General features: G+C 41.6%; 1 protein-coding gene across 1 annotated transcript in view; it reads right to left on the bottom strand.

The window, feature by feature from the left end:
- Positions 1 to 3,528: 3,528 nt before the first annotated feature.
- The window catches only part of LOC117521514 (cell adhesion molecule 3-like), a 34,930-nt gene continuing 22,037 nt past the window's right edge, over positions 3,529 to 16,421 (bottom strand). The window contains exons 3-4 of the mRNA XM_034182829.1: positions 15,538 to 15,663; positions 3,529 to 4,004 (exon numbers count right to left, since the gene is read on the bottom strand). Coding sequence (XP_034038720.1) covers positions 3,886 to 4,004; positions 15,538 to 15,663 — 245 coding nt within the window. The 3' untranslated portion in view covers positions 3,529 to 3,885. The remainder of the gene's footprint in view (positions 4,005 to 15,537; positions 15,664 to 16,421) is intronic.

The following is a 16,421-nucleotide window of genomic DNA, read 5'->3' as shown; positions in this document are numbered from 1 at the left end:
CCGCTGTTAAAGTTTACTGTACGGACTTACAATCAACCACCAGCACTGCAGTCGGCCAGCCTCTAGAGTCGCAGTAGTTGTTACAGTACCACATGTCAAACAGTAGAGCCCGACCGATATGGATTTTTTGAGGCCGATGCCGATAACGATATTTTGGATGAAAAAAATGCAGATAGCCAATAAATCAGCCGATTTTTTTTAAATTAATAAAAAAAATTTTTTTTTTAACAAAAAAGGTATGAGCTAAAAGCTGAAGCTTTGTCCTCATATTGATTAACTTTATAACAGAGAAGAATTTTCAACTTCAAAAAATGCAATCAAGAATTAAACCTTTGTGAAATTAGCAAATACATATCCTTAAAAAGAGTTGTGAAACACATCTGATCTTACTACATAAACTGAGTTAATCAAACTGAGTTGAACTGAAACGGGAGAAATGTGGGGTGAATGTAATCGCAAAGTTATTACAAACAACATCCTTATAAACTTACCTGTATGCTTTTGTCAGCCGATCAGTGCAGTGTGACAGCGAACTACGGGGGCCGGTGATGAACACATTTAAGCAGGGGTGTAAGCAGCTCTTAGGTGAACAGAGTCAGAGCTCCATCTACTGGACAAACGGTGCAAGGACCTTTTACATTGCCAACACAAACATTATTTCAGTAACTGTTCTGTTTATGAGAAATTATTGGCGTTCTATCGGCAAAATTTTGGCCAATAGTGAGTACTTTGAAAAGGGCTTATATCAGCCGATAATATCGGCCGGCCAATATATCGGTCGGGCTCTATCAAACAGCACTAAAACTGCAAACTGGGGTCAAAACGTTAACTATGGCCAACGGAACAACATTGTGTTGGAACGGTGACAGTGGGGGGGCTTTGGCGTGGTGAACATTTGTTGGCCTTTAGTAACAGTGAAGTATCGTGGAAATATAAGTTGGCAATGTCTTTGAAGACGTGCCCGTGATGTTGAGCTTGTGTCGCACACACTGTAAACCTGGACACGTTTGGAGATTTGTGTGATCTTTTATGCTACCATTGAATGTTTTTGGGGCAAAAGAATGAAAAAGCAGGAAGAAAAATTACGTTAATGTGGCGTTGTCATGAAAGCACAGAAAACCCCTCGACGTATGGCGTCCTGGACTGACAAACTGACACCGTGAACTAATTTACATGGACGGTTACACACAGACAAACCGACGGGAGAAAAAAAAGTTTAAAAAAAATTAAACAACAACCCAAAACTGTTCCTTGTACAAATATTTGCATTTAAGGTTAGTTTTCATTGCAACACCGTTATTTAATGTTTTCCCCCATATATTGATATTTTTGACTCTGCATTTCCACGCATGTAATAAAACAGGCAGGCTTTTTATTTTTTAAAGCGTATATAAGTTACTGTAATGCAGTAACAGACGGGGATAGAGAGAAAAGAGGACAGAAAGAGACGGAAGGTAGCAAGAAATGAGTGTATTTACAGCACACCAAACATTTTCTGTCAAGTAAAAAGAATGCTATATAATTCTATATATATATTTATATATGTACTGTATACCGGAGCCCCGCGGCTCAGCGGGACGAGGTGGGAATGATATTTTTGCATGAGTGTGTCACATGATGCTGCATCGGGGTGAATCAGACGGCATGTGCCAGGATGCAGGGAGAAGTTATGATGGTATAAAGAAATGAAACTGTGTGAGAGCGAGCGAACGAGCGAGCGTGTGTTCGTCAGCAGTAATTAGATTTAAATAGATTTCTTCGTCTGCGTAGGTGCCACTGGGAAATTAAGAGCGAGATGATAATGAGTTGTTAGACAATCAGGAAACAAGAAGTGATAAAGAAGGAGCTGGTTTTGCTTAAACGCTGAGATAATATGTTAGCATGTCGGCATGGCGCTGAGGATTGAAAACAGATGCTGGAATGTGAGTTACAATTTTACTTTCAAGGCTCTGAAAGTCGGAAGTAGGATGTGGAAATTGTTCAGGTGTCATTTGTGAGTATCTCACACATGTGTTAAGGCGCCAGCATACTTCAAAAGACGCAAGACAAAAAGGTGAAAGGAGACAGGAGAGAAAGCAGAGTCATCCTTCTGATGCTGCTCACGGCTGCAATCAGGACCTTTTGGCTCCCCTCACTTCATTTATTGATTTAGCTCGTTGTTCCTGCCAGTGGCACAAGTAGTTTGTGTCCCAATGAGAAGGTCCCCACCTGGAGTCCACACATTGTTTATGTACATCTGAAACTGCATCAGGAATAGCATCCAGTGTAAAAAATGTGCCAAATTTGTGGATTTGCTGTGGCTATCCTCTGCAAAATATGAGAAGCCAAATGAAAGTAGTTCTTGTGTGTTTATCGAAAGTTTGACTGTACATCCGACATGATCAAATCAAATCAAATCAATTTTATTTATATAGCGCCAAATCACAACAAACAGTTGCCCCAAGGCGCTTTATATTGTAAGGCAAAAGCCATACAATAATTACAGAAAAACCCCAACTGTCAAAAAGACCCCTTGTAAGCAAGCACTTGGCGACAGTGGGAAGGACGATAAGGATTGTAGCTCGTTTAACATTTGGCTCTTCATTATAACTTTGTTTTCTCCTATCTGTTCATTCAGATTAGCATCGTTCAACGCATTTAGCACATCGATTGACACTTTGAAAACGGTCACGGAACCAAACAAGCAAACCTTTGACACAGACGACTCTGACATAGAGGCTGATTTATTGGCAGCAATTATTGGTGCAGATAATTGTGCTGATAATCGATCGATCCCTAATATCTATCTAGCTATATATATATATATATATATATATATATATATATATACTGATTGTTGACTCCAGTAATCTTCCAGGTTCCACCAATTTTCAGCATTGAAAATCTGTGACAAAAATCTGAGGGTTGGACCCGTAGTATATATTATCAGCCTGGCCAATTTTCAGAGAAGATAATTGGTCGACCCTGACCAATTATTGGCACAATAATCGGTCGACCCCAACTCTGATGTTTTCACTCAAAGGATTTTTTTTAGACATTTGCTCAGTCACAAACAAAATGTCTCTACGCCACACAGAGCTGCTAATGGTGCTGAACTGAAAAGCTTAAAAATACTCAAGGCAGATAATCCTAATAGCTCATTTATGTATAAGTTTCATTATACATCCATTCTGCTGATGATTCATTAATCGTTACATATCCACAGATTAATTTGTTACATTTATGCTAAAACGTGTCCATGTATCTCTAATGTCAGCATGTTGATGTGCAGCAACTGCAGTTGGGGGAGGAGTCAGAAACAGAAAACTCAAATTGTTTTTGGGGAACTGTAGAAAGAACTTTCATCACTGCTGCCTGAGCTCCATATGACGTCCTTTTGCCTTGAAAGGTCTTTTGAAGTATCCTGGCACCATTACGAGCGACCCCCCCGCCCGGTTTGTTCATTTGAGCATTGAGCATTCAAGTATGTGAGAAGAGTTTCCCTAAAACTGTGTGTATTTTGCGTGTATGTGTGTGTGTGTGTGTGTGTGTGTGTGTGTGTGTGTGTGTGTGTGTGTGTGTGTGTGTGTGTGTGTGTGTGTGTGTGTGTGTGTGTGTGTGTGACTTCAGTTCATCCATAATGTCAGTGCAAAATCTCACGTCCCTGTATCAAAGCAAAGAGGGTCGAACCAGGTGAAGCTCAACACATCCATTTATCCTTCTTCCCACAGTTCTTTGCCCTCCATGTTTCCCCCCATCATCCCTCCAACAGAGTGAAGAACTGAAGCATTGTGAAAACAAATGGAGGTTTATCTTTTCCTTCACTCCTCCCGTCTCTTCTACACCTGCAACCCCACGTCCATCAACTTTTCCTCCTTCTGCACCTTTCCTCGACCTCTCCCTGATCTAGATGAAATATTCCTTCTTGTCTTCTGCTCCGGAGTGGCCCCCCTCTGCATTGATGATGGCCGTGTCCGCGTCAGGGGCGTCGTCCGAGCCCTTGGCCTCATGGGTCAAATATGTTCCTGTGGAGGGTGAGAGAGAAAGCAACCAGTAAGAAGGAGAGACGAAGGAGGAGGAAAACAAACATAAACCTCTAGGGATGGTGTGGTGTTCAAATTCAATAACTAAAGACAAAAAAATCAGAACTGTGGCATGAAACTGTAAATGGACAAACATATTAATATTTTGTCTGTGAAGTGTTAGTTAAATATTCAAATAATTTCAATATACTGTATTTTTCCAAATCTAACACAAAGAGTTTTTTGTTTTTGTTAAAAATGCATCTGAGAAAATGGGGTGGTCTTAAAATCAGGTTCTACATTTTTACATATACATCTGCAACCAGCAGGTGGCATGAAACACCCTTGAAAGGAGCCTCTCAGTACTAATTAAAGCATTAATTAGTTTCCAGTGTTGCATGACTGAGACACAAGGATTGTCCTAAAAAGAGCACATCTCAAAAGTCAGTGAAGTTAACCAAGAAAGACACAACAGTTACAATGCAAAAATGAATTTCACCGTGATTATGCAGCAGTCATCAAATAACTCTCAAGTAGCCAAGAAATAAAGTGTAAGTGTATAATGTTACAAGATGGTGAGCACCAAATGATCATCTTAAGCCTCACTCGCAACCCACCGCACATATGTTGAACATCCTAATATTGAAGGGAGTGGTAGGCTGGAGCCGTGCTGCAGGTATCCAGGAGAACGTTTGTAAAAAAGTATGGATGTGGTATTTGTCATGTAAGACTGTGTGGCTGTCATGCATTGGGCATGGGGAATACTGCACCATCAGTCCATGCCAAGAGTATGTCTGACGCGCATAATCTGTGTATGTTCATTGCTTGTAGAGTGCATGTGACTTACAAATGAACACCCCTGTAAGCCAGGAGGATTGGCTGCCCCTTTGACCCAGGTGTACTGCACGAGACAATTACGAGTCGTTACTGTGAGTTTCTCTGTGAATTTTCAGACCTTTTGTCTGACTTAGTGCTTAGCTCAGATAAGATAATTATAGTGGGTGATTTTAACATCCACACAGATGCTGAGAATGACAGCCTCAACACTGCATTTAATCTTATCTTAGATCTTGTTCTGACTTATGGTATGGAAATTGAAGACTTAACAGTATTCCCTGAAAACTCCCTTCTGTCTGATCATTTCTTAATAACATTTACATTTACTCTGATGGACTACCCAGCAGTGGGGAATAAGTTTCATTACACTAGAAGTCTTTCAGAAAGCACTGTAACTAGGTTTAAGGATATGATTCCTTCTTTATGTTCTCTAATGCCATATACCAACACAGTGCAGAGTAGCTACCTAAACTCTGTAAGTGAGATAGAGTATCTCGTCAATAGTTTCACATCCTCATTGAAGACAACTTTGGATGCTGTAGCTCCTCTGAAAAAGAGAGCCTTAAATCAGAAGTGCCTGACTCCGTGGTATAACTCACAAACTCGCAGCTTAAAGCAGATAACCCGTAAGTTGGAGAGGAAATGGCGTCTCACTAATTTAGAAGATCTTCACTTAGCCTGGAAAAAGTCTGTTGCTCTATAAAAAAGCCCTCCGTAAAGCTAGGACATCTTACTACTCATCACTAATTGAAGAAAATAAGAACAACCCCAGGTTTCTTTTCAGCACTGTAGCCAGAGTCAGAGCTCTATTGAGCCAAGTATTCCTTTAACTTTAACTAGTAATGACTTCATGACTTTCTTTGCTAACAAAATTTTAACTATTAGAGAAAAAATTACTCATAACCATCCCAAAGACGTATCGTTATCTTTGGCTGTTTTCAGTGATGCCGGTAATTGGTTAGACTCTTTCTCTCAGATTGTTCTGTCTGAGTTATTTTCATTAGTTACTTCATCCAAACCATCAACATGTCTATTAGACCCCATTCCTACCAGGCTGCTCAAGGAAGCCCTACCATTATTTAATGCTTCGATCTTAAATATGATCAGTCTATCTTTATTAGTTGGCTATGTACCACAGGCTTTTAAGGTGGCAGTAATTAAACCATTACTTAAAAAGCCATTACTTGACCCAGCTATCTCAGCTAATTATAGGCCAATCTCCAACCTTCCTTTTCTCTCAAACATTCTTGAAAGGGTAGTTGTAAAACAGCTAACTGATCATCTGCAGAGGAATGGTCTATTTGAAGAGTTTCAGTCAGGTTTTAGAATTCATCATAGTACAGAAACAGCAATAGTGAAGGTTACAAATGATCTTCTTATGGCCTCAGACAGTGGTCTCATCTCTGTGCTTGTTCTGTTAGACCTCAGTGCTGCTTTTGATACTGGTGACCATAAAATTTTATTACAGAGATTAGCGCATGCCATAGGTATTAAAGGCACTGCGCTGCGGTGGTTTGAATCATATTTATCTAATAGATTACAATTTGTTCATGTAAATGGGGAATCTTCTTCACAGACTAAGGTTAATTATGGAGTTCCACAAGGTTCTGTGCTAGGACCAATGTTATTCACTTTATACATGCTTCCCTTAGGCAGTATTATTAGACGGCATTGCTTAAATTTTCATTGTTACGCAGATGATACCCAGCTTTATCTATCCATGAAGCCAGAGGACACACATCAATTAGCTAAACTGCAGGATTGACTTACAGACATAAAGACATGGATGACCTCTAATTTCCTGCTTTTAAACTCAGATAAAACTGAAGTTATTGTACTTGGCCCCACAAATCTTAGAAACATGGTGTCTAACCAGATCCTTACTCTGGATGGCATTACCCTGACCTCTAGTAATACTGTGAGAAATCTTGGAGTCATTTTTGATCAGGATATGTCATTCAAAGCGCATATTAAACAAATATGTAGGACTGCTTTTTTGCATTTACGCAATATCTCTAAAATTAGAAAGGTCTTGTCTCAGAGTCAATCAATCAATCAATCAATTTTTTTATATAGCGCCAAATCACAACAAACAGTTGCCCCAAGGCGCTTTATATTGTAAGGCAAGGCCATACAATAATTATGTAAAACCCCAACGGTCAAAACGACCCCCTGTGAGCAAGCACTTGGCTACAGTGGGAAGGAAAAACTCCCTTTTAACAGGAAGAAACCTCCAGCAGAACCAGGCTCAGGGAGGGGCAGTCTTCTGCTGGGACTGGTTGAGGCTGAGGGAGAGAACCAGGAAAAAGACATGCTGTGGAGGGGAGCAGAGATCGATCACTAATGATTAAATGCAGAGTGGTGCATACAGAGCAAAAAGAGAAAGAAACAGTGCATCATGGGAACCCCCCAGCAGTCTACGTCTATAGCAGCATAACTAAGGGATGGTTCAGGGTCACCTGATCCAGCCCTAACTATATAAGCTTTAGCAAAAAGGAAAGTTTTAAGCCTAATCTTAAAAGTAGAGAGGGTGTCTGTCTCCCTGATCTGAATTGGGAGCTGGTTCCACAGGAGAGGAGCCTGAAAGCTGAAGGCTCTGCCTCCCATTCTACTCTTACAAACCCTAGGAACTACAAGTAAGCCTGCAGTCTGAGAGCGAAGCGCTCTATTGGGGTGATATGGTACTACGAGGTCCCTAAGATAAGATGGGACCTGATTATTCAAAACCTTATAAGTAAGAAGAAGAATTTTAAATTCTATTCTAGAATTAACAGGAAGCCAATGAAGAGAGGCCAACACGGGTGAGATATGCTCTCTCCTTCTAGTCCCCGTCAGTACTCTAGCTGCAGCAATTTTAATTAACTGAAGGCTTTTTAGGGAACTTTTAGGACAACCTGATAATAATGAATTACAATAGTCCAGCCTAGAGGAAATAAATGCATGAATTAGTTTTTCAGCATCACTCTGAGACAAGACCTTTCTGATTTTAGAGATATTGCGTAAATGCAAAAAAGCAGTCCTACATATTTGTTTAATATTCGCTTTGAATGACATATCCTGATCAAAAATGACTCCAAGATTTCTCACAGTATTACTAGAGGTCAGGGTAATGCCATCCAGAGTAAGGATCTGGTTAGACACCATGTTTCTAAGATTTGTGGGGCCAAGTACAATAACTTCAGTTTTATCTGAGTTTAAAAGCAGGAAATTAGAGGTCATCCATGTCTTTATGTCTGTAAGACAATCCTGCAGTTTAGCTAATTGGTATGTGTCCTCTGGCTTCATGGATAGATAAAGCTGGGTATCATCTGCGTAACAATGAAAATTTGAAGATTTTGAAGATTTGAAAGAGTGATGCTGAAAAACTAATTCATGCATTTATTTCCTCTAGGCTGGACTATTGTAATTCATTATTATCAGGTTGTCCTAAAAGGTCCCTGAAAAGCCTTCAGTTAATTCAAAATGCTGCAGCTAGAGTACTGACAGGGACTAGAAGGAGAGAGCATATCTCACCCATATTGGCCTCTCTTCATTGGCTTCCTGTTAATTCTAGAATAGAATTTAAAATTCTTCTTCTTACTTATAAGGTTTTGAATAATCAGGTCCCATCTTATCTTAGGGACCTCGTAGTACCATATCACCCCAATAGAGCGCTTCGCTCTCAGACTGCAGGCTTACTTGTAGTTCCTAGGGTTTGTAAGAGTAGAATGGGAGGCAGAGCCTTCAGCTTTCAGGCTCCTCTCCTGTGGAACCAGCTCCCAATTCAGATCAGGGAGACAGACACCCTCTCTACTTTTAAGATTAGGCTTAAAACTTTCCTTTTTGCTAAAGCTTATAGTTAGGGCTGGATCAGGTGACCCTGAACCATCCCTTAGTTATGCTGCTATAGACTTAGACTGCTGGGGGGTTCCCATGATGCACTGAGTGTTTCTTTCTCTTTTTGCTCTGTATGCACCACTCTGCATTTAATCATTAGTGATTGATCTCTGCTCCCCTCCACAGCATGTCTTTTTCATGGTTCTCTCCCTCAGCCCCAACCAGTCCCAGCAGAAGACTGCCCCTCCCTGAGCCTGGTTCTGCTGGAGGTTTCTTCCTGTTAAAAGGGAGTTTTTCCTTCCCACTGTCGCCAAGTGCTTGCTCATAGGGGGTCGTTTTGACCATTGGGGTTTTTCCGTAATTATTGTATGGCTTTGCCTTACAATATAAAGCACCTTGGGGCAACTGTTTGTTGTGATCTGGTGCTATATAAATAAAATTGATTTGATTTGATTTGATTTGATTTGATTTGATGATGATGATGATGTCATTTCCGTTTTCACTAAGGTTCCCTTAGTGTCTCTTGTCCAAAATTTGTATTTTACTGGAACAATGTTCTGGGCATAACATTAAACTTGGGGCTTGGCAGAAGGAGTGGTGCTCTAATGTGTTTTGACAGTTGGGGTTTTTACGTAATTATTGTATGGCCTTGCCTTATAATATAAAGCGCCTTGGGGCAACTGTTTGTTGTGATTTGGCGCTATATAAATAAAATTGATTGATTGATTGTTGCCAAGTGCTTGGTCACAGGGGGTCGTTTTGACCGTTGGGGTTTTTCCGTAATTATTGTATGGCCTTGCCTTACAATATAAAGCACCTTGGGGCAACTGTTTGTTGTGATCTGGTGCTATATAAATAAAATTGATTTGATTTGATTTGATTTGATGATGATGATGTCATTTCCGTTTTCACTAAGGTTCCCTTAGTGTCTCTTGTCCAAAATTTGTATTTTACTGGAACAATGTTCTGGGCATAACATTAAACTTGGGGCTTGGCAGAAGGAGTGGTGCTCTAATGTGTTTTGACAGTTGGGGTTTTTACGTAATTATTGTATGGCCTTGCCTTACAATATAAAGCACCTTGGGGCAACTGTTTGTTGTGATTTGGCGCTATATAAATAAAATTGATTTGATTTGATTTATTTGTAAAATCTACCATGTTTAAGTAACATGTGTTATACCGACTAACCAACCACTCATGTCAGGAAACTAATTTACCCATAATTCATTGCGGCATATGTTGTAAATGCTGGAACCTTCAAAATTAGTGCATTACTTTAAAACTAAAACATATAGCTGGTATTTTCACTTTGTAAAATGACAGACATGATGTTAATTTCAATAACTTGTCCAGAATTAGTTTGTTTAAAATTTTAACCATAATTCATAATTCATATGTCTGTCTGCCTGTGCATATGAATTGATTGATATGCCGGCAAGTGAGTATGGTGTGAAGAGAAATTGTCTTTATTTTCCCTTCCTGTTTCCTTTTGTTCTTCTCTTTCCTTTCTCTCTGGTCTCTCTTTTGCTGAGAGAAGGCTGATCTGACACAGAAGCACTGGCTCGTTGTTGTGTCAGTAGCTGCTAGTATACTGAAATCAATACTGAAAGTTATCGGTTTATCTTTTATCTGTAACTTCCGCTAAATTTCTTAGGGGGTCATCGGTTTAGCTTTATAAAAGCTAACTTTTCAGTTAGCGGATTAATGGTTATTGAAGCTAACTTTTTGGTAAGGTGTGCCCACTACTGCACAGCACCAACTACTGGCCAGGAGGAACCTAGCAGTCACTGTGACTCACTGATTTCAAAATGCACCTCTTTTCAACCAGGCGTGAGGTGTCAATCATCTGTGTCCAATCAGATTTCAGGACAGTCCAGTGCAACACTGGCCTCTGCTCCAGCTCCACCCATGCCAAGAAGTGTTGAACTTTTCACATTTCATGTTTTACTGTGGACTCAAAATTTAGCACTTCCTGTTTCAGTGTGAACTTGCCACTGAGTTCCCGCAAGATTCCATGGGATCTCGTGTGACAATCCAGGAAGTGTCGATCCAGGAAGTGTTTGACATTTGACATTCCCTGTTTCACTATGGACTCAAAATTTGGCACTTCCTGTTTGGAAGTCCCTGTACCATTGAGCAAGCTTCGCGCCACGCGGCGGCATGAAGCTCATATTAAATTAATCACCATCTATTTTGGTAATCTATTAACTGTTTTGAGTCTTATGGATTTTTTTCAGCTTCATAAATGTGAATATTTTCTGGTTTCTTTACTGTAACAGTGAACTGAAAATCTTTTAAATTTGAGGACATCATCTTTGGGTCTTGATTCACATGAAGTATTTTTAACACTGAAAAAAAAACCTAACCCTGAAGCTGTTATTCACTGCATACATAAACACATTTTTTGAGAGTCACTCACTCACTCATCTTCAACCGCTTTTCCGGGTTCGGGTCGCGGGGCAACAGCTCCAGCAGGGGACCCCAGATTTCCCTTTCCCATGCCAAATTGACCACCTGTGACTGGGGGATCCCGAGGCATTCCCAGGCCAGTGTGGAGATATAATCTCTCCACCTAGTCCCAGATCTTCCCCGGGGTCTCCTCCCAGATGGACGTGCCTGGAACACCTCCCTTGGGAGGTGCCCAGAAAGCATCCTTACCAGATGCCCAAACCACCTCAGCTGCCTCCTTTCAACGCGAAGGAGCAGCGACTCTACTCCAAGCTCCCCATGGATGATTGAACTTCTCACCCTATCTCTAAGGGAGACACCAGCCACCCTCCTGAGGAAGCCCATTTCGGCCACTTGTACCCGCGATCTACAACCCCTGGCAAAAATTATGGAATCACCGGCCTCGGAGGATGTTCATTCAGTTGTTTAATTTAGTAGAAAAAAAGCAGATCACAGACATGACACAAAACTAAAGTCATTTCAAATGGCAACTTTCTGGCTTTAAGAAACACTATAAGAAATCAGGAAAAATAATTGTGGCAGTCAGTAACGGTTACTTTTTTAGACCAAGCAGAGGGAAAAAATATGGAATCACTCAATTCTGAGGAAAAAATTATGCAATCATGAAAAACAAAAGAACGCTCCAACACATCACTAGTATTTTGTTGCACCACCTCTGGCTTTTATAACAGCTTGCAGTCTCTGAGGCATGGACTTAATGAGTGACAAACAGTACTCTTCATCAATCTGGCTCCAACTTTCTCTGATTGCTGTTGCCAGATCAGCTTTGCAGGTTGGAGCCTTGTCATGGACCATTTTCTTCAACTTCCACCAAAGATTTTCAATTGGATTAAGATCCGGACTATTTGCAGGCCATGACATTGACCCTGTGAGTCTTTTTGCAAGGAATGTTTTCACAGTTGTTGCTCTATGGCAAGATGCATTATCATCTTGAAAAATGATTTCATCATCCCCAAACATACTTTCAATTGATGGGATAAGAAAAGTGTCCAAAATATCAACGTAAACTTGTGCATTTATTGATGATGTAATGACAGCCATCTCCCCAGTGCCTTTACCTGACATGCAGCCCCATATCATCAATGACATGCCTTTAACAACCTTCCCATGTTGTTTGCATTTGGTCCACAGTTTAGACACAGCTGACTGTGAACAACCAACATCTTTTGCAACATTGCGTGATGATTTACCCTCTTTTAAGAGTTTGATAATCCTCTCCTTTGTTTCAATTGACATCTCTCGTGTTGGAGCCATGATTCATGTCAGTCCACTTGGTGCAACAGCTCTCCAAGGTGTGATCACTCCTTTTTAGATGCAGACTAACGAGCAGATCTGATCTGATGCAGGTGTTAGTTTTGGGGATGAAAATTTACAGGGTGATTCCATAATTTTTTCCTCAGAATTGAGTGAGTCCATATGTTTTCCCTCTGCTTGGTCTAAAAAAGTAACCGTTACTAACTGCCACAATCTTTTTTTTCCTGATTTCTTATAGTGTTTCTTAAAGCCAGAAAGTTGCCATTTGAAATGACTTTAGTTTTGTGTCATGTCTGTGATCTGCTTTTTTTCTACAAAATTAAACAACTGAATGAACATCCTCTGAGGCCGGTGATTCCATAATTATTGCCAGGGGTTGTAGTTCTTTTGGTCATGACCCAACCCTCATGACCATAGGTGAGAGTAGGAACAAAGACTGACCAGCAGATTGAGAGCTTCGCCTTTTGGCTCAGCTCCCTTTTCGTCACAGCAGTATGGTAGAACGAATGCAATACCGCCCCTGCTGCGCCGATTCTCCGGCCAATCTCACGCTTCATTGTCCCCCCCACTCATGAACAAGACCCCGAGGTACTTGAACTCCTTCACTTGGGGCAAGGCCGTATTACCTACCCGGAGTAGGCAATCCATCGGTTTCCTGCTGAGAACCATGGCCTCAGATTTAGGGTGATCCTCATCCCAGCCGCTTCACACTTGGCTGCAAACTGATCCAGTGAGTGTTGGAGGTCACCAGCTGATGAAACCAGCAGGACCACATCATCTGCAAAAAGCAGTGATGAGGCCCTGAGCCCACCAAACCGTAAACCCTTGTTTGACTACCTCAGTGACTCTCCGGGAACCATCACCTTATCATGGTGGAGAGGTTTTTGTGCTGGTATGAACCTTAGTGCTGTGTTGTCTGGAGCCTTTGTGCTCCTGGTAGGGTCTCCCATGGCAAATTGGTCTCAGGCGAGAGGCCAGACTAAGAATGGTTCACAAGACACCATGATAGGATGAGGTAGAGGAAACGTGACCCGGCCCGGAGGAAGCCCGGGGCCGTCATCTGGAGCCAGGCCTGGATGCAGGGCCTGTCAGTGAGTGCCTGGTGGCTGGGCTTGCCACGGAGCCCAGTCAGGCACAGCCCGAAAAAAACAATGTGGACCTTCCATCTCCACTCTGTGGGCTCAGCACCCACAGGGGGAACCACTGGTGTCGGGTTCGCTGTCCTTTGGGTGGCAGTGAAAGTCAATGGCCTCGACGGACCAAACCCGGGTGGCAGGGGCTAGCTCTAGGGGTGTGAAACATCACCTCGCTGTGGGGGAAGGAGCTGGAGCTTGTGCAGGAGGTGGAGTGATACCAGTTAGATCTGGTGGGCCTTGCCTCCACGCACAGCCTCGGCTCCAGAACCACTCTTCTTGATAAGGGTTGGACCATTTTTTGAGAGTTTTATCTGTAATATCTTTGCAGTTTCTGAAGGCCATGACTCCTGAAGAGTTGTGGAGATTGTGGAGATTTACAGGGGAGGTGATGGTCTAGTGGTTAAATGTTGGGCTTGAGACCAGAAGATCCTCAGTTCAAATCCCAGCCTGACTGGAAAATCACTAAGGGCCCTTGAGCAAGGTCCTTAATCCCCTCGCTGCTCCCAGTGTGTATTGGGCGCCTTGTATGGCAGCACCCTGACATTGGGGTGAATGTGAGGCATTATTGTAAAGCTGATGCAGATGGAAAAGTCCATTTAGTTTGTGTGCAGCATCTTAAATACATATAAAGTGAAACCAGAATTTGATGCACCAACATCTGAGTAACAAATACAAGTGAAACATGAGATCTGTTTAATTATTTTTGTCATTAATTCATATTTGTGGAGCACACAGGAACCTCAGTCACATCCTCAAAACATCTGAATGACCGGTGCCACTGCTGTGGAGCCCAACTGATATGAGATTTTTTTCTTTTCTTTTCTTTTTTTTTTTTTTTTTTTGCAATACATACTTTCCAGAGTATAAGTCCTGTGTCATTAGTGTTTTAATTGTGATTTTTTTGCATTGTTGTATTGCACATTTTATTATTGGCATTTATTCTTCTATTATTGACAGCAGTGTGGTGGCCAAGCGGTTTGTGCTCTTGCTTTCAGAACGGAAGGTTCCTGGTTCAAGGCGATTGTGGCTCATTCACCATATGATGTGGAGTTACATCAGGAAGGACATCTGGTGTAAAAAGTGAGCCAAATGAACATGCAGTTTCATGTCGGGTCTGCTGTGATGACCTCGAGCAAAAAGGGAGAAGCTAAAAGATTATTATATTAACAGAGTTTGTTTTGTTTAGTGCTTTGATTCCTGGCAAATATAATAATATAAGTAGTTATTATAATAATTACTGTTAGTTATTAGTAACAAATGTGTGACTTTCTTTTTTAACCTGTCATGACTCACTCTCCTCATCTGCCCAGACACTTCCTGTCATTCGGAGCGCTGTTTAAGACTCAGTTTCCCAGCTCTCCCCTCTGCCTGTGAATGCCACCATTGCTACAGTAATGCTGTCAGCCTCCAGCGTGACGAGTTTGGAGCCTAGATGCTGGACTCTAACTACATACTGCTGTCGCAATAATAATATCACACATACGTTGGTTGACTGAACTATAAATATGAAACTAACAACCAACCGGAATTGATCGTCACCATGTCCCATCACTCAGCATAGATTTTTCATCTATTTTGGCCCCGCCTCGCTTGCAGCATAGTGACCACTCTGACTGAAAATGAATGGCAGCTGGTCGCTTTGCCTCTGTCTCTTGTAGCTAATGTGACAAAACTGTGATGGGAGTCCCAGCCATGCTTGACCGCATTGTTTTTAAAAAAAAGCAACCTGAGGGCCCTCTGGTGGACAAACTATGTAATGACACACTGCATTTATTTAATAAGGTTTTCATATATGCAAAAATAGTGTAGACGCAGATATGCTTGTGAAAGGCTCATGTCAGCTACTGCACCGCCGGGCCGCTGCACCGCCTCAACGTCAAACCTTAATTCAGCTATATTTAGATGTGCACGTTTGTCCTTGTGAGGTCCTGTCAGGTTACATGTGTAGCCATGTTTATGCAAAGCTACGCCCGTCCATTCATGCACTCTGAGTGTGTGTTTGAGCGTGCATGTCAGTGAGTAACCTTTGTGTCTGATGAGGTATCTGCCAAGGACGATGAGGAGGCAAAGCAGGATGAAGACAATAACTGCGACCACCCCTCCGACCACGGCGAGGTCCACCCCCGAAGAGGCCGATATGGCTGTGGGATCTTACAGTACAGAGAGAGAGAGAGAGAGAGAGAGAGAGAGGAGAAAAATTAGATATCTAATGAGGGAAGGGGAGGGGGAAGACTGGATGGAAAATAAATTATAAATGAATGAAATGCATAAGAGGATGGAATAGATATTGTGGAAACGGTAGAAGGATAATGAAGGGCAGTGGAAACTGAAAGAAAGAATAACGAGGGGTTTGACAGAGCAGGCGAGAAAGGAAAAGAAGAGAGGAGTGGAGAGGAGAGGAGTTGTCAATACGCAATACTGTGGCACAACATCAAACCTTCAGAGGAAAAAACGGAAGAAAAAAAAACAGCCAGGCAAATTCAGGGAGGCGTCACCGTCAAAAAGCAGTGATTGTGCCTCATGCAACAGGATCTCATTGTTTATTACACAGCCAATTCTGAGGACATTGTGGTGATAATTGTTGACTTTGAGTGAAAACCTTCTCTTCTTCTTTCAGTCAATTGATGGATTTTAACCTAATTTATTAATTAAGAAACTTTGAAAAAAAAAGTGACTGGACACTGGGTTCTATTACAGCAGTTCAGGTTGGGTGATGTCTGCTTAACTGGAACTTCACGTTCTCCATAGAAAAACATCACGATGGACAATGACACAAGGAAACACATACAGTGCATCCAGAAAAGTATTCACAGTGCTCCACTTTGTTTGTCCACATTTTCTTATGTTAGTCTTATTCCAAAATGGATGAGCTTCATTTTTTCTTCAAAATTCTACACACAACACCCCA

This window comes from Thalassophryne amazonica, chromosome 12, assembly GCF_902500255.1.
Source record: "Thalassophryne amazonica chromosome 12, fThaAma1.1, whole genome shotgun sequence".
NCBI classification, from domain to species: domain Eukaryota; kingdom Metazoa; phylum Chordata; class Actinopteri; order Batrachoidiformes; family Batrachoididae; genus Thalassophryne; species Thalassophryne amazonica.
This window is presented reverse-complemented; position numbering and strand designations above follow the sequence as displayed.